At 43.4% G+C, this 24,698-nt stretch overlaps 1 protein-coding gene across 1 annotated transcript in view; it reads left to right on the top strand.

The window, feature by feature from the left end:
* Positions 1 to 12,864: 12,864 nt before the first annotated feature.
* The window catches only part of LOC125293355 (putative helicase mov-10-B.1), a 34,621-nt gene continuing 22,787 nt past the window's right edge, over positions 12,865 to 24,698 (top strand). Inside the window, 7 exon segments of the mRNA XM_048241221.1 lie at positions 12,865 to 13,303; positions 13,390 to 13,492; positions 17,529 to 17,662; positions 18,425 to 18,518; positions 18,690 to 18,737; positions 18,770 to 18,824; positions 23,138 to 23,384. Coding sequence (XP_048097178.1) covers positions 13,176 to 13,303; positions 13,390 to 13,492; positions 17,529 to 17,662; positions 18,425 to 18,518; positions 18,690 to 18,737; positions 18,770 to 18,824; positions 23,138 to 23,384 — 809 coding nt within the window. The 5' untranslated portion in view covers positions 12,865 to 13,175.

Below are 24,698 nucleotides of genomic sequence, written 5' to 3'. Positions count from 1 at the left end.
AAGTAGACAGGTCATCTGTTTGTACATTGTCTGCAAACACGGGGTGAAACCGGCTGCATTAAAAAAATTGAATATCTGTCGAATATCCGAATATCAAATATCAAACTAACTTCACCTCGGTCATTGGAAACAGCATAGAAACTGCTAATCATAATCTTTAAATTGACATTAATTAAGCTGGCTATATGCAACACAATTTATTTATATTCCCTTATGTTTGGGTAGACTTCAAACGTTTTTGAATTTGAGCTTACAGTTCTGTCATTATTCTGTGTCCTTTACATTTATTTAATAGGTATAGTTAGGCATATTAATAGTCCAGTGATACCTCGAAATTAGGCTGTTGTGTATTAGGCAATTTATTGTAGCCTGCTAACCCATATGCACAAAACATGATTTCTGAATTGATTTCTTCATTTATAACATGAAATATGTCTCCAGGGTAGTGTCAAATAGTGAAGTGATAGCAGGTAGATAATGAAGGCCTACGTGTCACATGAGCCACACAGATGAGGGGCGCTGCTTGTTCTGTCCCTCCCAAACTACATTAAAATGGTGTGTTTAGCCATCAGAATTTCAAAACATTTTCGGGGGAGAAACTCCCGGACAACCGCCAATATAGTCCGCACCCCTCTCAGAAAATACTTACATCCCTGTAGGGAGTTATTTATCATTTGGCCAGATTGTTTCACTTCCCTATCCCAAAACCCCCACACTTTTAAAAAGCTTAATAAGCCTCTGGTTGTGCTCAAAACCAGAGTATTCTGTGACATGAAAGTGGCTCTGTTTTAGCGTCACTGTATCACCATGGTGTCTTATGCTGTCAGATAGCAAGAGAGACCAATCAATTATCTTGAAAAACAAAGTTATCTCACGTGTAGGATTCTGTCATATATATCTTACAGGTGGAGCTCCGTCTCTACAAACATTTTGGATCTCGCATGCGCTTTAATAGTGTTGCGCTTGCAAATATGCCACTATGGACGTGCATACCATACAACATCTGATGACAATCGATTTATTTGATGTTATAGGCTAGACACTAAAAATGACCGCAGTATAGATTACGTTATCGCTCATAAATGCGGAAGTATTTTTTTTTAATCTTGTGCATCTCCACGTTTCACGATTTGCCAACATCATCCCAGCACCGAGAATGCGCACAGATCTGAGCTGAAAGCCTAGTTTGACAAATATATCACATAACTGCTATTGTACTACCACTTAACTTCTACCCCTGAGTCAAGGCTTTGTGTAGCTTCGATATGTCTAAATAGCCTAAATAAGTCTAACTTAGTGCTTAGTAGTATACCCCACAGGCCAGATTACTGCAACACACTCTCAAAACACCAAACACCAGGCCAGTTTACGGCAGCCTACACACTCTCAAAACACCAAACACCAGGCCAGTTTACGGCAGCCTACACACTCTTAAAACCAGTGTTTTTCAACCTTTTTTGAGCCACAATTTAAAAAAAAAACCCGCAGCACACCACCAACCAAAAATGTAACAACATAACAAACTGTAGACTAATACAGCAAAAATAATGACAATGTAGTCTCTCCATCTGTTTACAGGTCCGTTCAGAGTTTGCATTTTTCCTTGTCAAGTAGGCCTATCCGTCGCTGTTTTACATATTTTCACCCATATTAGTAGTGCAGTAAGTACTGCATTGTCCGTCAAGTTAACAAGTCACTACATTGCAGGCATAGACATCTACTACTTGCAACAACTAAATAATAAGTGTTTTTGAACCGATTAAGTGGAATTGGACAATTTATCACAGCACACCTGATCTCTCCTGACACACCGCTGTGCCACTGCCACCAGACCAGTTTACCGCAGCATACACACTCTCAAAACACGAAACACCAGGCCAGTTTACCGCAGCATACACACTCTCTAAACACCAAACACCAGGCCAGTTTGCTGCAGAGTACACACTCTCTAAACACCTGGCCAGCCATGTTCAGGAGTGTTATGTGAGTTAAGAGTTTGTGAGAGTTTTGCTTTTTTCCCCCTAAGAGCTCCTTGGGAGGTTGGCACCCCCTGCAGTCTGTCAATGGAATGACAGTTTATCAATATGGATCAGCATGACTGACACCCACAAGGGTGGGACGCATCTGAGGAGCTTTCACTTAGACATCTCCAGATTTCCAATAAACCACGGGACTCCTCCAACATAGCATGAATCAGCACAGGCTTACGTTATTGGTCAGATGCGTGGAGCAGGTTACACACAGTATAGCATCCCCACATCTGATGAAAAAATCAGAGAAGAGCAAACTCGAGTCTTCTGCGAATATCCATAATTACCAGAACGTATCACAAGCTCTCCTGGAACTTTTTATTGTCTGTAAATGGAAGCAGGGAGGACTCGGGTTAGTAAATAATTATATCTAAATATTATACTAATAAGACAAATAAATAATTATATCATCTAAATATTATACTCATAAGACAAATACATAATTATATCATCTAAATATTATACTCATAAGACAAAGAGACAATATTGTTTCACATCTGTGGTTACCACTGAGCCTTCTGGTAAAGAGCTTCCCTTTCTTCAGTAAGCCGAGCCAACTACAATACTTGCATGGTTAGTATTGCTAGGGCTAGTGTAGTGGGTAAGGAGCTGGGCTAGCATGCATGAAAGGTTGTGGGTTCAATTCCCGGCTTCCACAGTTCTACGGGGACACTGTAGTCCCTTGTAATAGAATTGGCAAATGAGAGTCACTTTGGATGAAAAGTGTCTGCTAAATGTAATGCCTACATCAAAGCACCTGCCTTTCTATCACTCTCAATCTTCTTGATTTTTTTGTGATATACAAATATTCAGTTTCCTTCATCTGAATATTGAATTAGTGTGAACATAACTGTGGTTGAACACATTGGACTACAGCTGACACACAGGGTTCACACAAAGACTTTCTAATGAAGGTACACAGCACTCAAAGAATCTTCCAAAAAAATGTATGGGGTTAGTATCTCCCATAAAAATGTATGGGGTTAGTATCTCCCATAGAAATGTATGGGGTTAGTATCTCCCATAGAAATGTATGGGGTTAGTATCTCCCATAGAAATGTGTGGGGTTAGTATCTCCCTTAGAAATGTGTGGAGTTAGTATCTCCCATTGAAATGTATGGGGTTAGTATCTCCCATAGAAATGTGTGGGATTAGTATCTCCCATTGAAATGTATGGGGTTAGTATTTCCTATAGAAATGTATGGGGTTAGTATCTCCCTTAGAAATGTATAGGGTTAGTATCTCCCATAGAAATGTATGGGGCTAGTTTGTACTGCAAACATGGCAGTCGTCTATACATATTCCGCCCCTTCCGCTGCCAAAAGTTGACTTGTGAATACATCGAGCCAATCATGTGTTGTGTTGTGAATACATCGTGCCAATCGTGTGGTATATTGTGAATACATTGTGCCAGTCATGTGTTGCAGCTGGAGCGAGGTTGGTGTGTTGTGACTCATGAAGCACACGCAGTTCTTCCCGAAATAGATGCCCAATAAGTGTCCAAAAGGCGTTACAATATGGCCGCCGAGTGGAGGGACTTGCCTAAAAGGACTTTGGGTCATTTGGTATCATTTGTCTTTTTGTCTATCCTCCCTTCCTTCCTCTTTTCCCAGCCCCTCCGTCTAATTAATGTCGTGAAGGAAACGAGAAAGAAAGGATAGGAGGATGGAGGAATGAAGGAGAGACAGATATGAGAGATGAGAAGTCCTGCTCACATCACGCATCACTTTTAAGAGACGTCAATTACTGATGATGTGCCGCATCACCTCTTAGGCTAGAATAAACACACACGCAAATTGCAGAGAATATGAACTTACACCAAAGCCTAAGTCATATGAACATGGACACTTCCCACTTATTGACCAGCTGTTGTACTAGCCATCACTGCACCATGACTTGGACCCACTTCCTGCAGGTGGGCTGGACATGCTGCAGGATTCCTGTTCGACACCAAGGCCTTCCAGGAAGGAGGGGGTTGGTTGGTGACACACACACACACACACACACACACACACACACACACACACAAACACACTTCCCACCACTGAGGTCATGGCTGGGTGTGATAACAGACACACACACACACACACACACACACACACACACACAGCTCAAGAATGCAACCTTGCTTCAGGAATCTGAGCCGAGGCCCTGTGTGTGTGTGTGCAGAGCTCTGTAATCTCAAGTGTGTCAGGATGCTGTTTATCACACAGTCTCCAAGGAGAGTGTGTGATCTGGGGCCAAGACAATATTATACACACTCTCTCAGATGGCCATACATACACACTCACATACAGTCAACACATACATGTGATGTGTGACTGATGTTATGCACACACACACACACACACATATGCTCACACAAACACACACTCAGACTTTCCCACACAGACACACCCTGTCTCAATAAATGAGTTCATCAAACAATGCATTTAGTTTTATGAATATGAATTAACTCGCATGCATACACACACACACACACACACACACACACACACAGATACACCTTTGACCAAATGCATGTACATGTGTGTTTGTGTGTGCGTTGGTTGGAGTGCTAGGTGGGTGACTGATTGAGTCGCTATCTGCAAAAGACAGCGTCACAGCAAAAACAAACACCTCAGGGTGTTACCACGCTTACCCGTCAAACAAACCTGACCCCCCCACACACACACACACACAGCTTCCATCTCACAGCCACTTCCACACACATTTCCACCCATACACACACACACACACTTCTGCCCACACCCTCCCCACCTCCTCAGTGGTTGGAATTCACCCCAGGACACAGATTTGATGGGCTCACCCCTCCCCTGTCTAAAGAACACACACACACACACACACACACACACAAATCTGATATGAGGTGAACGGGATGTCATTGAGGTGTGCTCTATTGAGCTAAATTAATTATATTTGAGTTGAGCTGAGATTTAAATGAATTAATTGACCAATAGTTTTTACAACCGTCAACAAGCATGTATTTCCAAAATGGATAGTTCCTACGGAGCCCTCCGGGTGACATGGGGAAAAAAAAACATGTAGAAGAAAAAAAAAACGATGTACTTTTGCGGGATCTCTCAAAACTTTTTTTCTACTTTTGGAACTTGCTGGGCTTCCTACTTGACCCCAATAGGCCCACAAACCACTACCGCCAGATGGCAATCATATCATGATACTATGATTGCTCTATCACTGTTGCGTTTTGTGGGTTTTCTGGACACATTACATAGGCCTATGACACGGGAGGGGGGGGGACACCTGCGTGCAGACACGCACACACAGGCGCGTAGCAAGCGTGGGGGATGTGGGTGTTATAACGTACACAATTTTGCTGGAACACGATTCTATCCCCCACACTTTTTGTCAGATTAAATTGAAAGTAAAATATGGAAATAAACGCTCCCGTAAAGAGTTGGAACCGTATCTATAACTCACACACAGAGACACAAATAGGTCTGTTGATTTGATTGAACGGTCATCCAGCCAATCACATCAATTTAGGTGAAGAACCAGAGCCGCTCTGATCAAATTCAAAGTGTGCGTCTTTCAAGGCTATGCTGCTGCTTGGGTCTGCATTGTAACGTCTGCAGTGAGCAGATTTCAGATAGAATTGAAATGATAATTGTTACCGCATTATGCTAATTTAGTAAACCAAAATTCACTGTCTGACTGACAGTTTTTGTCACAATGCAGGGAGTCAAAGTGAAAGCGGGGTGCATACACCAAGGCACCTGTTTCTGCAGGAAAACCTTTGGCTACTGTTCTCAGAGCATTATGCTTTCTCTGCCTATGATCTGCAGCTTTTCTCAAACTATGGGCCTCCTCAACAATTAACCTACTACTGCTCCACGTAGCCGCGAAATTAAGTTATGCCCGGTGCTTCACACGTCTGCTCATGTGCAGCATACTTATTAATTTGGTGTCATCAACTATATAGACATAGCCCAGTCAGCACACATACAGTACGTCTCCAAGACGCTTGGAAAGGAACAGCTCAATTACATCGCGTTCCATTTAGAACGTCTTATTTGATCTGATCTTACAAACGGCGGCATCAAGACACATTTGAGTTCTAGGCTACATCGGGCTTATGATCGCTCATGCAATGTGTGCGTCCCTGCAGCAAGCAAGGATTAAAGTTCTCCGTCGTAGGACGGATTTCCGTCAATTTGATTTTAGAAATGTCATATTTGAGATCGATGCAGATCCGATGAGAAAAAAAAATAGTCCCCCCCCCCCTCCTATCACCTTTGCTTTTCCTTTTTTAAGGCAACTACAAATATTAGGTCCGATGAATTAATGTGTGTGATGGTAAATGTTTAAAGACCTAATAGTGTTCTTGAGAACTTTCTGTGTCTCAATCAGTGACCGCTCAAGAAGATTAGCCTACGTCAGCCATGAGTTTCGCTTAATGTTGTAGCTACACACTTGTCTCGGGCGTTTGCTTAAAAAAAAAGAACACGTATGGAGGACTATAACAGTCTAAAAGTTGGATTATAGTGACACATTAGAGACAGCTGATGAGGTTGGCCAATCCGTTTAACTTTTTTGGATATGATAGTGTGAGCTCTATGTGCGAATTCGGAGAAGAAGCGTAGGCTGTGTTCTTTCCGTGAATCAATGTAGACAATTTCTTACTATCGCGAACTCTTGTCAGGGGAGGTCATTCATTTTGGGTGTCACCTATGACTTGAACAGATAGCCTGCTATGCCACCCGATGTAGGCTACTATTATTGTTACAGTTTTTAATCAATGCCACTAACATTATGTGTAAAGCAACGCAATTTAAACCGTAGCCTATGCAATTTATTATCCCGTCTGTTATGACATGTACAACAATGTTTTTCACAATTTGCGACGAAAGATTTTGACTGAGCGTGTTAGCATAAAAAAATATATATATCACAGTCATCATCGCGAACTGTTGAGTAAGGGGGTCAGTCTGTTTGTGACGCACAGACAGCCTTGTAGCCTATTTTGCTTAGGCCTCACTTTTAACGACAGTAGGTTGTGAGTATATGTTGAAAAAATAACCATACAATTAAAATAGTCAACTTAAAACTTTGCTATAAAATATTATTAATTTATAGCACAAAACCATAACCAGTAGGCCTACCAGAACCTCGCATATTAGCGTCATGATTTGTGTGCGTCTATTTGGCAAGGCCACTAGCTGTCATGGATGCGTTGTTGCTAAAGGAAGGCAAGGCATGTGTCAAAAGTTAAAAAATAAATGGAGATGGGCAGCTGTTGGAAACGGGGGAGAACTAACAAGCCATGGTGTAAAGAAATTAAAGTGCCAGGGGTTTGCTTTTGCGCGGTTCGCTGCCAGAAATTTGTTTATGGATGCAATAGGAAAACGTTTTAGCACGCAACCAATCAGAAGACCGCCATAAGGTTAACGTTTGTGCACTTCAGGACATCTTCCCTGCCTGGTGCAACTAGCCACCACGACAGAGATAGGCTACGTTTATCTATGGCTGACCGTTTTTACGTTTTAGAAAGTACGCTACGCATGTTCTTTCATAGCGCAACACGACCTGTCGCAACCTCTTGTCAACCTTATACAATCTGTTGCTGAAGACAAAAGCACCGTCTCCAGACTGTCGTTATCAAATGCGCAGACCTCCTGCATGAGCACACACAGACTGAGAGACTGCTCATTGGAAAACTGAGTTGTCTGTAAAACTCAAAATTACCATGTTTTCATTAAATGCGGATGAGGCAACAAATGGAAATATGAACAATATCTAGAATGTTCTTTGATGAAGGAAATGGGAACTTTGATGAGGAAATGGGAAGTCTTGCAAACTTGATTTTATAGATTTTACTTGGTGTTGAATTGCATATTAACAAGAAAAAAAATCTCCCCTTTAAAAACTTTTGGCCTGAAGTAATTAAATAAGAGTGTGTTAAAGCCTTTCTACAATATTGCTGCAGTAGAAAAGAACAGCAATGGCTAATCAGCAATGGTCAGGGATGGTACTAAAATATTTTTTGTTCATCAGGAAAACTCAATCTCAATCAAGAACACTCTCAATTCGCTTTTTATTCACATGGCGCTATTACTAAAACGAGGCTACAGGGTACACAAACCATAGGATTGTTATGCATTCACCTGTAGGTGGCATTAATTATATAGTAAGTGTACCCTGTAGCCTCGTTTTGGTTTAAACAATGGCTGCCATGTGAATAAGGCAAATACTCCCTTTACTTTGCTGTTTGCATCTTTTTGTACATTAAAAAACAATAGGTCGCGACCGCAAAAGGGGTGCTATCTCTATAGGTAGATATGAACAACGTATGACTTATGGCCTGAAAAAAGTTCAGTCAAACGATTTTTTTTCACTTTAATCCCTGAGCAAGTGAAACTGGAGGTAACGTGGGCTAGAAGCAACAATAGTTTAAACAACAACGTGGCTTCCTGTAACGATCAATGGAAAAATGCATAGAAACTGCTAATCATAATCTTTAAATTGACATTAATTAAGCTGGCTATATGCAACACATTTTTTTATATTCCCTTTGCATATGTTTGGGTAGACTTCAAACGTCTTTGAATTTGAGCTTACAGTTCTGTGTCCTTTACATTTATTTAATAGGTATTAGTGATACCTCGAAATTAGGCTGCTGTCTGTTAGGCAATTTATTGTAGCCTGCTAACCCATATGCACAAAATATAATTTCTGAAATGATTTCTTGATTTATAACATGAGATATGTCTCCATGTAGGGTAGTGTCAAATAGTGAAGTGATAGCAGGTAGCATGTAGGCCTACATGTCACATGAGCCACACATATGACGGGCGCTGCTTCTTCTGTCCCTCCCAAACTGCATTAAACTGCATTTTTTTTCGGGGGAGAAACTCCTGGACACCAATATAGTCCGCACCCCTCTTAGAAAATACTTACAACGTCCCTGTAGGGAGTTATTTATAATTTGGCCAGAGTGTTTCATTTTCCTATCCCACAACCCCCACACTTTTAAAAAGCTTGATACGCCTCTGACACACACACACAACATACAGGAACATCACAATGCAACTAAGCTCGGCGCTACAATTATGATCAAAGGCCTATGCAATTATTGACAGAATTTAACGGACCTTTGTTCCTCCCGGTTCGCTCGTTCGGCCCTCTGATATGATTGCCATCTGGCGGTAGTGGTTTGTGGGCCTATTGCCTATCAAGTAGGAAGCCCAGCAAGTTCCAAAAGTAGAAAAAAACTTTTGCGAGATCCCGCAAAAGTTCATTGTTTTTTTTTTTCTTCTTCGTGTTTTTTCCCACATTTTTTTTTTTTTTTAACCCATGTTCAGGTTTCTCGGCCAAGCATACTTGCGTATACAAGGAATTTAGTCTATGCATTTATCCCATCAGTGAATTAGTGAACACACAGAGCACACAGTGAGGTGAAGCACACACTAACCCGGAGCAGTGAGCTGCCTTGCTACAGCTGCGCTCGGGGAGCAGTGAGGGGTTAGGTGCCTTGCTGAAGGGCACTTCCCACTGGTTGAGGACCGAACCGGCAACCCTCTGGTTACAAGCCCTAACCAGTAGGCCACGATTGTCCCTTTATTAGTTAAGCTGCGTTCAAATCCCAAACATACACATGCGGCTGCATTCCAGTAGCCTACTGTGCCAAAGTTTGCCAAACAAAAAATCTGCCTGCTGCTTGGCAAACCTTATTGCTGAAGAACTACTTTGTCTGGCGTAAGAATGATAATTTATGTCGATAAACTATTGCATTATTGTTTCTGTGTGCTTACTTTACGAAGCCTTGCCTGGTATATCTAGAAACTGTTTTAGACAAGCAATAAGCCCTATTAGGCCAGCAAGGTAGCCTATTCTGTGACAGGAAAAATGATTTCAAAATGATTTGGGGGATTGGTAGAAACTAAGGGGGTTTGCGTCCACTATCATAGAATTTTACAAAACAAATGTGCTTGTCTATGCAGCGGTTCCCTCCTACACCTCTAAGCATTGTTGTTTGGGCACATTCCCACTGATCGGTTTTCATTAGTATTATGATAATCCAATCAGACCACATATAACCAGTTATGTGGCTGCCCAGCAACATTGCTCAGAAAGTTGCCCCATGTATCATCAACCTAGAAAAAGAACATGAATTGTGTTAATCAAAGACTTTTGCACTCTAAAATCTCTTGATGTGCATGGCCAAAACAGACGGATTTTGTTGTAATATGTATTTAGACTTTTGAAAATGTGAAGCATGTTAACGATGCACTCTGAGGCTCCAATAACTATAAAAGAAACACCAGCGCCCTTTTGTGGTGGACTGCTCTGCACACGTTTCATCAAGTTTCATGCGTCTGAGAGCGACATAGGCCTAACTGCAGTGCGGACTTTGTCAGGGTAGACTCCTGTATAGGGCTGCCAACTTTCTGATATGAAAATAAGGAACGGGGGGGACTACAAACTTCCGAAGTGTCTTCATTTATAGCTAATAAATTGTTTTAAATGTAGGCCTAGGCTATAAACGTGTTAAAACAGCTGCTTAGCCACATAATATACGATTCCCTGGCAGGTGTAATAGAAAAAACACAATTCCAGTGGATATTTCACGTTTTCAGCAAAGACTGGCGACTGACGTATTTTGTCAAAAATAATAAAGCCAAGACACTACCGTGAATTTAAGGATTGATGGTCATTCGATTGGTTTGTTTAGATCAAAGATTATATAACCAGCCTACTGCGTGTGTATACACGTATGCAGGGTAGGAATTTCACGGCAGGGTAGGAATTTCCCTTGCGTTGGCCGTGAGGCCCCTTTGAAAATCAGAGGTTTACAGGCCACGGTGGCCTTGGTGCCCCCTTCTTTCGATATTCTGCTTTGCGTCCTACTAATAGCGATTTTTATTTAGCCTGTGGCCTGTCAAAATAATCTTTCACAGCGCAAATTAATTTAGTCATTTACGCAGTGGAGAAAGTGACAGCGCAAGAAAGAAAGTGCGTCCAAATTCACCCATTCTCATGTTGAACTACTCGTGAAGTAGCCTATTCATCACACAGACACCACATATCACATGGAAGAGCTTTTTCTCAGCTTTTAAACGATGTTAGCCGATAATTGCTGTGTTGAACGGTTCGTGAGAAAAGTAAATAATATAATTCAATTTAATCATACATTCTACTGAAGGTGTTGCGTCCCATGATCTCCATACCCATTCATCTCGGTGTAATACTTTACGAACCCTTCTTTTAACACATGACAACCCAAATATCAGAATAAACAGGAGACCTTAGTCAAAGTCAAAGTCAAAGTCAAAGTCAGCTTTATTGTCAATTTCTTCACATGTTCCAGACATACAAAGAGATCGAAATTACGTTTCTCACTATCCCACGGTGAAGACAAGACATATTTTACCAATTTAGGTCCACAGACAAACATAACATTCAAGTAAACAAAAAAGTAAGTAAATAAGTAAATAAGAGGGCACATATAATAATGAAAAAATAAGAGCAGCAAAATGTGGTTGAAATTGTGCATAGACAGTCAATAAAAAATACTAGTGCAAATTCAGGCCAATAAAAGGCTTGGGTAGTTCTGTTTGACCTAAGTAAGAAGACACAAAGGTGTAAAGCAGTCCCCTGTACAGTTAGCCGTTCCAGAGTAATCCAGTTTTGAATTTGCAGTAAAGTTCGACATACATGGATGTCTCCAAATTTGGGCTTTAAGTTTTACAATGTGTTTAAATTGTTCCACATAATTTCATAACGGGCCAAATACAAAACAAATGTTACAAATATCGCCTATATATTGATAAATCAGAGGACAGCTGACTAAGAGTTTGTAAAAGTAGCCTTAATGATCACAAAATGCTAAGCATGCATCTAGGCTATTTGAGTTTCTTAAAGCTGAGCTGTGCTTAAATTGTTCAATACATGATTTCATAACAGGCCAAATATAAAATAAATGTTATATATAGCCTAGATATCTGTAAATATTAGATAGTCAGATGATTTACAGTTCTATGTAATATGTCAAGTTTTCATGTTTTTGTAATGTTTCATACAGTGATGCAGGTCTACTGCAGTGAATAGGCTAAATACAACTTTGATCATTTTTATAGCCTACTACTAATAGTTAACTTTGGCCTTGGTGCCCTGACATGTGGCCTTTGTGCCCCCCACCAAATATGCCCAACTGAAGGCCAAGTGGCCTTGCCCCCAGAATGGTGAAATTCCAAGCCTGCACGTATGTATAGCCTACATAGGCCTATGTATGTAGGCTATGTAGTGCAATAACGCTCCAGGGCTCCGTATTGAATTAATGTAGCCTGGCTACCATTCTAATAGTTCGATCCAGTGCAAAACAAGGATAATTTCGAAAGTGTCCGATGCAAAAACCCTTAATAATTTGTTGCCTAGACTATATCCTACTCAAACCAAACAACTCTAAAATGTATAAAACTAAACAGGCAGATATATCACAAGCAACTCTAGAAGCACAGCTCTGAATTTGGTGAAGGCTGTAATAACTAACAGTGGCTCAAACGAAATGCATTTTCTGTTGGGATAGTGATACCTCGAGAGGATGACAGCAGCAAAGTTTCCCTTCATCTTATACAAATCGTGCATTCTTCGTTCATAGTCTAACTTATTATACTGATCTGTCATTGATTTGCACTGAGTTGATTTTCAATAATACGGAACAAAATGCGTTCCGTGTCAGTTCAATACGGAACACATATTTTTCTTTCAAATAGACAAATATAGCCTATCAACTCAGATAGCCGATCGGTTCCGCATGAAGGTGAATGGGAGCAACGGAAACAGGGCCTATCTTAGACTAGGTAATGGTAATGATAGTTCTATAAACAAAACGACGAATAAAAGCAAAATCTTCAAAAGCACTGGGAAGCTCATAAACAGCAGCCCGAGAGAAAAAGAGCGCCTTATAGCCTACTGAAACTTTACTCAGGTGCGTCCGCGTCACCTGCTTACCCACTCACCTGCAAATGAAAGAAACGAAACCAAGACGGCTATATAAGGACGTCACGTCGTTTTATTATGTGACCATTTAAAACACAGTGTCATTCAGTTCGACAGCTCAGCTGACAAGTGCAGCTCACGTTACCATTAAGGAAACTTAATTACGAATTACGTTCAGAAAACATAATGTCTCTCAAGTGGAGAGAAATCCGTCAGGTTGGACTGAATTTTGTGGACTATCTCGATAAAACGGATAGAAGATCGGTTCGTTTTGAGAAAGAGGACCTCCGAGGTTTTTACAACTATGAATTTAAGTAAGTAGCCTAACATATTTAATCAAATGTATATTTCAATATTAGACTTTTATTAGGAAATGGTGAATTAATTTGTTTATATTTAGGGATGGTGCATGTCGGTATCCACCTTTTTCAAGAGTTCTATATGTGCTTAAGTGCCATGGAGATATCCGTGGGTGCGCAGGGTTAATTGAACTTGACCATCAGGTGAGTAGGCCTACACAGAGCATACACACCTTCATAGGCTATATACAGTATAACCTGTATATATTGTAACGATTTGATCACAACACACACAGTTGTCCAATCAAAGGTTTAATGCGGAAGCACGAATCAGCTAAACACATGGACCATGACCAAGATACCATTACATAGGAAACACAAGGGAAGTCAATAAAACAAGCACGATACACGAACAGGGTTGTCACATACAATACACCGGGTAAAACACATGAGGTAAAACCTAAAGAAAGACTACACAAGCTAACACATACATGACAAGGAAAACGCACATTACACAAAAAAACGACATTACACAAACCAGCATTCACACACATTGCATTCTGGGAGGCTAGCACTCAGTCCAAACGACACCGACGTTACACAGCCCCCTCGCGAGCTATTGCCGTCCTCGCCAACAACACGTGGGGTGCACAGGCCGCAGGAGCTCACTCAACGGCTGCCACACTGCTAGCAATCCAGTGCGGGCGTGCTAGCAGCCACGTGGCCGTCCCCGCTCGTCACCAGCTCCCTCTCAGCAGCCGCCCTCAGGCTGCACTTTCCGCGGCGTGTCACCGCGGCACTCCTCCTCTCCAGACGGGGCCCTAGGTGGCCTTACTACCGTAGACTGTGGCACCAAGCACCGGAACTCACGGGTCAACTGTAGCTGCACCTCCGTCGCTCCACTCCACAGTCGCACCGACCAGGATAGGCAGGCATCAACTCCGCTGCAGCCGGACACGCTGAGCTCTCAGGCCGTCAGCTACCGGTTTCAGCGTCCCTCCTCGCGCTGCCTCCTCGCAGAGCTGTCCTCCTTTGCTCCCGGCCCGCTCCACTCCGTCATGGTCACGACGAAGGCTTGACCCCCCTCTTCTGCCTCGTGCTATCTCCCAACACAGCAAACCCTTTTTTTTTTTTTTCCTCTGGCGCCGGCCAACAGGTCAACTAGAACGGGCACCCACACAGCACGGTGCCTCTCACACGCACCCAAGCGTTTTAAAGTTCAGAGTTCAGAGGGCCTTTCCGTCGAAGCTGCCCCACCGTCGTGAGTTCGCTGCCCCCAGCGTCTCCGCCAACCATCCGTCGTCCAGGAACCTCTTCCTCGCCGCTCTCCCTCTGCTCACGCGTCGCGGCCACCGCCAGCTCCAGCCTCGAGTCACTGCCCAGGCCAGCGTCATCTTCTCCGCGAACGCTTCTTCAGGCCCCTCTTCCGGCAAGTTCTCCTCCCATGGCAGCAGTCAGGTCCAGACGGCAGCACCTCTCCTCCATCGGCAGCAGCGATAAAAGGCCCCGAGCTTTTTAGCAGCCCTTACAAGGGCTCTCTCCGGATCCTCTTGCGTGGGCCTCCACCCAGTGGTGAGGTCTCCCGCTCCCAGCTTCTCTCGCTGAGCGGAGGCCATGTTCGAAAGTCGCTTCCGACACCAATGTAACGATTTGATCACGACACACACAGTTGTCCAATCAAAGGTTTAATGCAGAAGCGCGAATCAGCCAAACACATAGACCATGACCAAGACACCATTACATAGGAAACACAAGGAAAGTCAACAAAACAAGCACGATACACAAACAGGATTGTCACATACAATACACCGGGTAAAACACATGAGGTAAAACCTAAAGAAAGACTACACAAGCTAACACATACATGACAAGGAAAACGCAATTACACTCACTAAAACCGATTCTGAGAAGGATTCTGGGAAAGGCTATGTTTTTGTTTTGTTTTTTTTGGACACCAGAGGAGTATTTCACAAAGGCAGAATTAAGACATCCAAGATAAGTGATAAAGCGAGGTTTGACATAGCGTTGTCTGGTCATCCTAGCTCAACTCGTTTCACTAATGCCAATCCAGGATGCGTAGGAGCGACTATGTCAAGCGAGGTGTAAAAAATTCAGGATGTGCGCGCGTTCTCGTCTCTGCTCCAAAGTGCCCACGGTTGGAGTAAAAAAGACGCGGAAAATAGCGTCATTCACACAAAGTGAACAACCGCTTTTGATATAGACTAACAATGAAGTAAAGTTATCCTTTTTGGAATGGGGAATCATGGCTATTTCTGTAAAACAGCAGAAGTAGGCGTGGTAGACCAACTGAATGCAAATTTACGTATGCACCCACGTGTGAGTGCTTCCTTGTCTCAGCACGCAACATCATTAAGAAAGCGCTTGCCACTGCAAAGATGCACATAGTATGATACACCTTAATATTATAGTTGGAAATACCTTTGAAAACTTGCCCCTCCACTTCCAATCAACTACAGTAAGCTATTTATCAAACGTCTATCAATAAAATAAGCAAACAATGAGTACCTAGGCCTATGTTAATAATTATAAGGCTATCACAATTAAAATAATAACCATATGGTAGTAGGCAGACAATCTGTTTTGTTTTGCGAGCAAATACATTTAGCAAATAGTTTATTAATGGAATAAAGCTCCTTAAAATTAGCACGGAGGTCTGATGTGAATGACAGCTATCTGAACCAATAAGACCACATAATTACCATTAGAATTAACTTAGCTTGGCTGTTAGCCTGGTCTAGGCTAGGTGCAGAGAATAAATCCCCATGGTAACTTATGTGCCATCTCTTTTGTGAAACCAAGTCAAGGCTAAATTCATCCAGGATAACCTAAAAATCCCAGCTTAATCCCTTATCTAGGTTTTGTGAAATACCCCTCTGATTTGTTTAATTGTAGTTGTTTTTTTTTTGTTGAGACGATGGCACCTTAAACTTTAACAGATCAGAACAGAACAGAGTACAAACTTTAACAGAACAGAGCTCATTTTGTGGTAACATGCATGAGTCACAGATACACGTAGACAGAAAGTAACCAGGAAGGAGGATAAAGGCCTATAGACTGAACAGCATCACCGTAACACAGCTAGAACCATATAGGCATACACGGGTAGACCTACTGGCATATCTGCATTCCTCTCCATGTACTCATGTGGGCCTAATTTATTTATTTATTCCGTTTATGCATGCAAGGCTCTTCCTGGAAGGTTTTTCAACCGCCTCATATATTTCCAGTGGAACGTCAGCCGTGTTGTTGTAGTGAATGTTGTAGTCAAGTACCGCCGTCCTTTGTTGCTAGGTCGGATACACAATGGCTATGCAGGGGCCAATTTCCATAGGAGAGCATCCTGTAGAAACCTGTAGACCTGTAGCATCACTCACAAGTTCAGAATTCTGATCCTTGAAAAACGTACAGTCAACAAGTGGGAGTATAATGGAGGGAGTAACCATCACATAAAACCAGGAAATGTGTGAAAATAATGTTAACTTTAAAATGTGGGTTGAGGAGATTCACTCACTTCTAGGGACTGACGAGACATACAGTAGGACCCAAAGAGTAAACACTATTGGTTACCATCACGATACACAAAAACAAGCAAAAGTGTCACAGCCAGCAGGCCAGGTATGCAAACTGGACCCAATGCAGACACAGACAGCAGGCCAGGTATGCAAACTGGACCAAATGCAGACACAGACAGAAGTATGGAACCAAGATAGAGCTTTAATGCAAATATACTGGCAGGATCCAACACACAGGTAACAGGAACAAAACCACGTTCAGTGAAAAAACACTTCAAAAACAGACTTGGCTCTTGACTCCTGAGGGAGGAAGGGAGGCTGGACATAAAGACAAATGATCTGCAGCTAAGGTACAGGACACAGGAAGTACACCAAGGCACCACAGGAAGTGACAAGGAAAGGTATGACATGGCAAGACACACAAAAAACACATCACTACATAAAACAAGGGGAAACATGGTCAGCATCTAAGGATCCTGGGCCAGATTGGGACAAAAACAGATTAAAGCTTGGCCTTATCAAGCTTGGCCCTATCAAATCCATTCCTCATTTAAGTCTGTGACTTCGGAGTCTCCTCGTTTGCCAAACCAATGTTTACCTGTATTCTCCTTTAGCACAACCTACATGCAGCTGAATCAGCAGCTCTTGTATGCAAACCTACACACACTTGCACTCCATCTTGTTGTCCTTTCTGTGTTCTGTGTTAGGTGAAGCTGTATGACCAGCGGAATATGACATCATCTGCATCCAGCAGACCCAAGCCTGCCAATCAAGTCCTCCTTGTACAGGACCAGTTCAGCATGGAGGTGGTTGATCTGACCTTCCTTCTGACAGAGGACAGGTAAGGATGTCCACACACAGGACAGGTGAGGGTGTACAGGACAGATGAGGACATACAGGACAGGTGAGGATACACAGGACAGGTGAGGATGTACAGGAAAGGTGAGGATGTACAGGACAGGTGAGGACACACAGGACAGGTGAGAAGACATACAGGACAGGTGAGGATGTACAGGACAGGTGAAGATGTACAGGACAGGTGAGTGTGTAAGGGACAGGTGAAGATGTACAGGACAGGTGAGGATGTACAGGACAGGTGAAGATGTACAGGACAGGTGAGAACATACAGGACAGGTGAGGCTATAAGGGACAGGTGAGGCTATAAGGGACAGCTATAAGGGACAGGTGAGTCTATAAGGGACAGGTGAGGCTGTACAGGACAGGTGAGTGTGTAAGGGACAGGTGAGTGTGTAAGGGACAGGTGAAGATGGACACACAGGACAGGTGAGGACATACAGGACAGGTGAGGACATACAGGAAAGGTGAGGATGTACAGGTGAGGCTATAAGGGACAGGTGAGGCTAAGGGACAGGTGAGGCTCTAAGGGACAGGTGAGGCTAAGGGACAGGTGAGGCTATAAGGGACAGGTGAGGCTATAAGGGACAGGTGAGGCTATAAGGGACAGCTATAAGGGACAGGTGAGGCTAAGGGACAGGTGAGGCTATAAGGGACAGGTGAGGCTAAGGGACAGGTGAGGCTATAAGGGACAGGTGAGGCTATAAGGGACAGGTGAGGATTCTCCCTGCTGCTTCCTGTGTTCCAGGGCACTGCTGACTGCAGAAAAGTACGGCATCAGCATTACGTCCAGTGTGCTGGTGGTGGACGGCACCATCCGTATGAGCGTGCGGACAGACCAGGTGTGTACTGTGTGTGCTCCTCCCACCCCCACCACCCGCAAACTCCGCATATGTGAGATATGTGCCAAAGCAATTTAAAAACAAAGTGCCTGCCCTGTATGATAAACTCTGAGAGGTGTGCAACAGTCTGGTTGAGTTTTCATTCTCTACTCCTGCTCTGCTTGTTTGAAGGTGTATGAGCTGAAGCTATGCATTGGCCAACACAGCGAACACAGCCATGCTCCTCACACACTGCTCCTTCCCTCAAGGAGTTGCCGTGCTTCAGCCTGGAGGTCACCCATGACAGACCTCTACTGCTGCAGCCAGGTAGGGGAGCATCAGTGGAGGAATGGGGCATCAGTGGGGGAATGGGGCATCAGGAATGGGGCACCAGTGGGGGTAGGGGGCATCAGTGGAGGACTGGGGCATCAGTGGGGGTAGGGGGCATCAGTGGAGGACTGGGGCATCAGGAATGGGGCATCAGTGGAGGACAGGCTTGTGCAAAATTCCAGAATTGAATTGAAGCTGGCTCTTAAATTCTAATTCAATTCTTGAATTCCACTTGAGTTACCAAAAAGGAAGCAGAATTGCAATTTGAATTTTGCACAACCCTGGTGGATGACTGGGGCATTGGGGTTCAGGGGACTAGGCAAGAATATGGGGGTGATAGGGGAGTGTTGCAGGCAGTGGGTCTCCAGGTCCTTACTTTGAAAGAACTCTACCATACATTGTTCTAACCATTACCATAACCATAATTGCTTCAACACCATGGAAAAGGAGGTATGATCAGTGTTTGAGCTCAAATACCAACTATCTTCCGTCAGGCTTGATATGAGTGCCTTTGGGTCATTCTACGTCAGGATTGATATGAGTGCTTTTGGGTCATTCTACGAAAACGTGCCATTTTGCATCTTAGATATCTAATTTTTAAAGTCTTGAAGCACCTATATTTGGAAAAAGTACATCTTTACCTCTCAAAAATATTCAGTATAAAAATAATCCACCTTATTTATTCCTTTATTTGACAAATAATCAACATGCATGTGTGCTTTTCAACCCTGTTATAGCAACGTCACATATTACCAACCGTCACGTATGTCCAACCTTGTGTATGTGACTTAATATTAATTTCTATACAAACCAAGATGGTGGATTCCTAAAGAAACGCAAGCACCCAAACCATAAGTTTATCTAAATTAGCTATGTACCAAAATTTTTTTTTTACCGTGATTCGAAGAGCTGTAAACAGTGTTGTAAGGCTGCGTGTACAAATCGGATATTTCAGGCAGTAAAAGCCCCGGTAAGAACCAAACTAGATTTTGTTCAAATCTACACATCTATGGCTACTGAAAAATGTGAGGTTCATTTAGAAAATGTTATTTTGAAGTATTAAAAAACATTGTTGTTTTAGAATTTTCGAACGAAAATTGGTTGCTGGTAATTGCTGGTTGGTAATTAGCACATTTATGATACAAAAGAAGAAAAAGTTATACAAACTAATAATACCCCAGTTATTGGAGTTGGTTATTGCTCTATTTTAAATACAAATAAGGTTATTTTACATTTGTTTTTCATTTTTTATTATACAATTAACAGGGTTGACAGTAACAGGGTTGACAAAATATGATATTGGCATTACCAACCATGTAGTTAACATTGTGATGCCACATGGTGTGCATTCTTGAGAAGTTAAAGTAGAAATCCGGTGATTTTTCACATAGATTTCCATTTCACAAGGTTCAGTACGAAAAAACAAAACAGCTAAAGGTAAATTATATGCTCAAGGGCACTTCAGCCATTCCTACTGGTCAAGGAACGAACTGGCAAGCCCTAACCAGTAGACCACAACTGCCCCAACAAAAAGTAATGACTGCCCTAACAAAAAGAAACGACTGCCAAAACAAAACAATCGGTTTTACCTAGCACAAGTTGCTACAGCCAACAGCTAAAGCAGCAGCCAGGCAGCTACCACGCTACACTCAGGGGGCAGGAACATGGGGGCTCATGAACATCAACATGCCCCCAGAGTGTAGCACTGTTGGAAGATTGCCTGGAAGATCAGCCTGTCTGAACTCGACAGCCTAGCAACTTGAGCTAGGTATAACCGATTGTTTTCAGCAGTTTGTAACAGTGTTGACACAATGGGCTGGTCCCCTTCTACAGGTAGAGCACAACTCAAAGAAAATTCATTACACACACTTCTCACTATCAACTTCTTACAAGGCAGATGATGTCACTTTCTGGAAATTTGAATAGTTTTGACACAGTTAATTTTCTTTTTATCCAAAGGTAACAGAGTACATTTATTAATAATTTTACACATAAAAAAATTAATAAACTAATACTTTTTGAAAGTTTCTTTTCTTTTTTATGATATTTTGAGTTTTTATATCCTAAAAAGCCAGTGATACTAGACAAACCATTCTGAGGGACAAGCCATTTTTACGGTGTTGACAAGATGCCGAACACATTAAGTGCTTAAAATCCTTTAAAAAGAAAAAAAACAACAATGAATAGCAACTCAATTGAAAATGTTTTTATTGTTAATTCAGCTATATGTGGCAGGGAAGAGGTGAATTTGAGAATTTGTTGCATCGACTACGCCACCTAGGGGACGGGAGGCCAGCCCCCAGGACAAGGAACTAAACTAGATTAACCCCTGAGGGTAATTAGAGCACACAGGTTCGTAAAACCCAAGGAGCCGGAGACATGCGTTGCATCAACGATATTTATTCCAACAAGACACATTAATTATTACAGTTGCACAGTAAAACATGACCATACAATTGACACTCTGACGGAGAGGTCCCACCGACACAGTGACCAGGGGGCTGCTATATAAGCACTGTAGCTATGGGGTTGACTAGCACCTTGCTATTGGGCGAGTGACCTGGTCTCAGGGGAGGGGTAACTAGAGCAGGGGAGATGCTTACCACAGCGAGCCGGACTACTGCAGGACAGAGGGGAGGGGGTCCAGAAAATACACCATGCGTGAGAGAAACACTGCAATCCAAGCAAAAGACACCTCAATGTGCACACAGCAAGGGAAAGTGAAGGCCTCCACCACAAACTCAGTCCTCCGCTCACGTGGGCCACACTGCTCCTGTCTGACAGAGGGGAAGAGGAGACACAAGCACTGATTAAAAGAGTGGTTGATCTTACAAGCCAGGTATGCTAGCAGTACTACAAATGGCTACTTATCTTAAGCAGCAGGTTTGGTGCTCCACCTCCGCACGGATCAATGGTCAAATGGGACAGCCACCCTGGTCACAGCATTCTGATTGTAAACCGGCATGCATACACACCCACGCACATACACACCAACATGCACATGCACAGCAAGCAGGGAAGCCACACAGACAGACACAAGCCGAGGAAGAACAGCAATCCTGGTCACAGCATTGGGATTATAAACCAGCATGCATCCCACAACACAAACATGCAATGCACAACAAAAAGTAGCAACACAGGCAAACGGGGTTTATCCCACAACCAACAAATAAAAGTACAAAGTGCATGCAGGTTAGGCCAGAGAAACGGCGACACAGCACTGCATAGCCCAAGCATGCATTGGAACAAACAGGACAAAAGCCCTAGCACCAGCCAGAGCCAGTGGCTAGAAAGATCACAGACTAAACAAATATCCTAATAATTGGACATGACATTACTAAAAAGGAGACAAAGCAGCAGTCTCTTAGGAAGTGGGAACAGCCGATGAGTATAGCCAGCATATAGGCCAATCTGTAAAGCACAACAAAAGCTAAAATTACGATTAGCAGCTTGTTCTAAAAATAGACTGCACAGCGTTGCTTTAACATACATACCTCAAAGCTGGCGATCCTATGCTCCACTTACAGGTACGAGGAGGAGAGACAACGCACTCACCACTCTACTGCTGATAGCAAACTAAAGCAGACAACAACGTTAGATATGTGACGAAGCAGAGAGGCCGTAATAGTATGTTGAGCATGATAGCCTACCTGACACCAACAAGTTTCTCGCGTTGCGGTCCACTGGACGTAATGCATGCGAGTTTCCAAAGCAAATACCAACCGCACTAAAACACACGACCGAACAAACAGCTAAGATTTCACCTCAAAGAGAGTCATTTAACCAAATGGGAAAACAAGCAGTGCTTACCTGTTGAGCCAGTGGTTTCACCTACACGCACACCAAGCTACCGGTATCCCACGTCACTAACCAGGAAGTCCTTTCACTGACTGAACGACGTACCTGTCAGTCGAAAGCCACTTCCTTAAATACCAATCCAGGGCACGCCCCCCTAATCAATAACCTGTCAGTCAAAATGACTCAAGGGGAAACCCATTTCACCACATATACAAGGCAGTTTTGTTTGAGGGACACAAAATGCCATGTTTTCATTGAATGGCCGTTTTAACTGACTCAGAATTTACAGCGCATTCTCTCCTCGGTTCAGTCGGTTCCATCGGTGCCTTCATTCTAATCTTACTGTTCTGTTTTTATTCTTTTTGCTCCTTTTATGTTTTTATTTTTTATCCTGATATGTTGTGTATGTTGTAAGTGTATGTTGTACTTGTGAGCAAAGATTAACCGGAGTCAAATTCCTTATTTGTGTCCGCAAACCAGGCCAATAAAGCTGATTCTGATTCTGATCATAGGAGCTCGTGAGGAGGTCAACATCCGCGTCAAGACGGAACAGGTAGGCTGCTACCAGGAGGCCTTGGCCTTCCAGTTCAGAAGCCAGGAGCCCGAGTCCGAGCCTTTCCACATCGTGCGCTTCCTGGAGGTGGAACATGCCAGTCCCCTGATGGAGACTCTGGCTCCGACGGCCCCGTACATCCCTGTAGAGAGGAGTGTCTGCAGGGAGGAGCGCTTCACTGTGGAGGACGGCGAGAGACCAGACGAGTAAGACCCTCTATACACACACACACACACACACACACACGTACACGTACACGTACACACACACACACTAACATGGTTTACTAACATGGTTGGCGGGACCCAAGCGGTCAACGCAGTCATCCATACGGGGTAGCGGGAAACTGTCTGCTTTTGTTACAGCATTTACGCGTCTGAAATCGGTACAAAAACGAAATGTACCGTCGGGCTTTGGAACAAACAGACATGGTGAGCTCCAGGGGCTGGAGCTGGGTTCAGCAATATGGTTCTCGAGCATGTAATTAACCTCCGGCCTAAGTATCTGGCGCTTCGAAGGGTTGGCGCGATATGGATGTTGTTTATGGATTTATGTTGCCTACTGCATTCAACTTCGATGTTGTGTGTGATGGCAGTTGTACAGAGAGGAATATCAGTAAACAAATCCTTGTGTGACAAAATTAATGCTGACAGATCAGCGGACTCAGGAGCAGAGAGATGAGTGAGAAATGAAGGGATATCTGCGAGTATTTCAGAGTTTTTAAGTCTGCCTTCGACCACCTCCATAGGAGGGCCGGGAACGTCGGGAGGCGCTTCTGAAACAACGGCGACAGTTTCAGCACCATGTGCCGTGGACAGCAACGGAGCTGGGCTGTCATTTTGAGGAGAAACGGACGAGTCAGAGTTTGTTGAGCTTCTTTCAACACTTTTAAAGGGCCATGCACGGAGTGGCGAAGACGAGCTCAGCGGGGCTAAAGCCCAAACTCTCCTGGACCACTTCTCGTATGGCAAAGAGGACAAGCGGAATTCCTTCATCCCAGTCGTGCTCAAATTCGTGACAGTATGTTGCCAACATGTTCTTAAGGGTTTGGTGGAACCTCTCTAGCGCCCCCTGCGACTGCGGATGGTAGCTGCTAGAGATAACGTGTTTTATTGCTAGCTGTTCCATGACCTGTCTGAATATGTTGGAGAGAAAGTTCGTTCCTTGTCGGTCTGGGCGACTTTGGGGAGACCGAATATAGAGAAGAACTTCAACAAGGCTTTGACAATGAGAGGCGTCGTTATCCGTCTCAGAGGGACGGCCTCGGGGAAGCGAGTTAAGCTGCACATTATTGTGAGCAAATAAACATTACCAGACTTGGTACGGGACAAAGGGCCTACGCAGTCTAGTAGCACCCGCTCAAGCGGTTCGGAGGAGACCGGAATTGGCTGCAACGGAGCAGGCGGGATAATTTGATTAGGTTTGCCTATGACCTGACATGGATGGCATGTCTTACAGTATCTGGCAACATCACGCCTAACACCTGGCCAAAAGAAATGGCGGAGGAGACGGTCAGCGGT

The sequence above is a fragment of the Alosa alosa genome, chromosome 4, assembly GCF_017589495.1.
Source record: "Alosa alosa isolate M-15738 ecotype Scorff River chromosome 4, AALO_Geno_1.1, whole genome shotgun sequence".
NCBI classification, from domain to species: domain Eukaryota; kingdom Metazoa; phylum Chordata; class Actinopteri; order Clupeiformes; family Clupeidae; genus Alosa; species Alosa alosa.
Note: the sequence above shows the minus strand (reverse complement) of the source record. Positions and strands in the feature narration are given on the sequence as shown.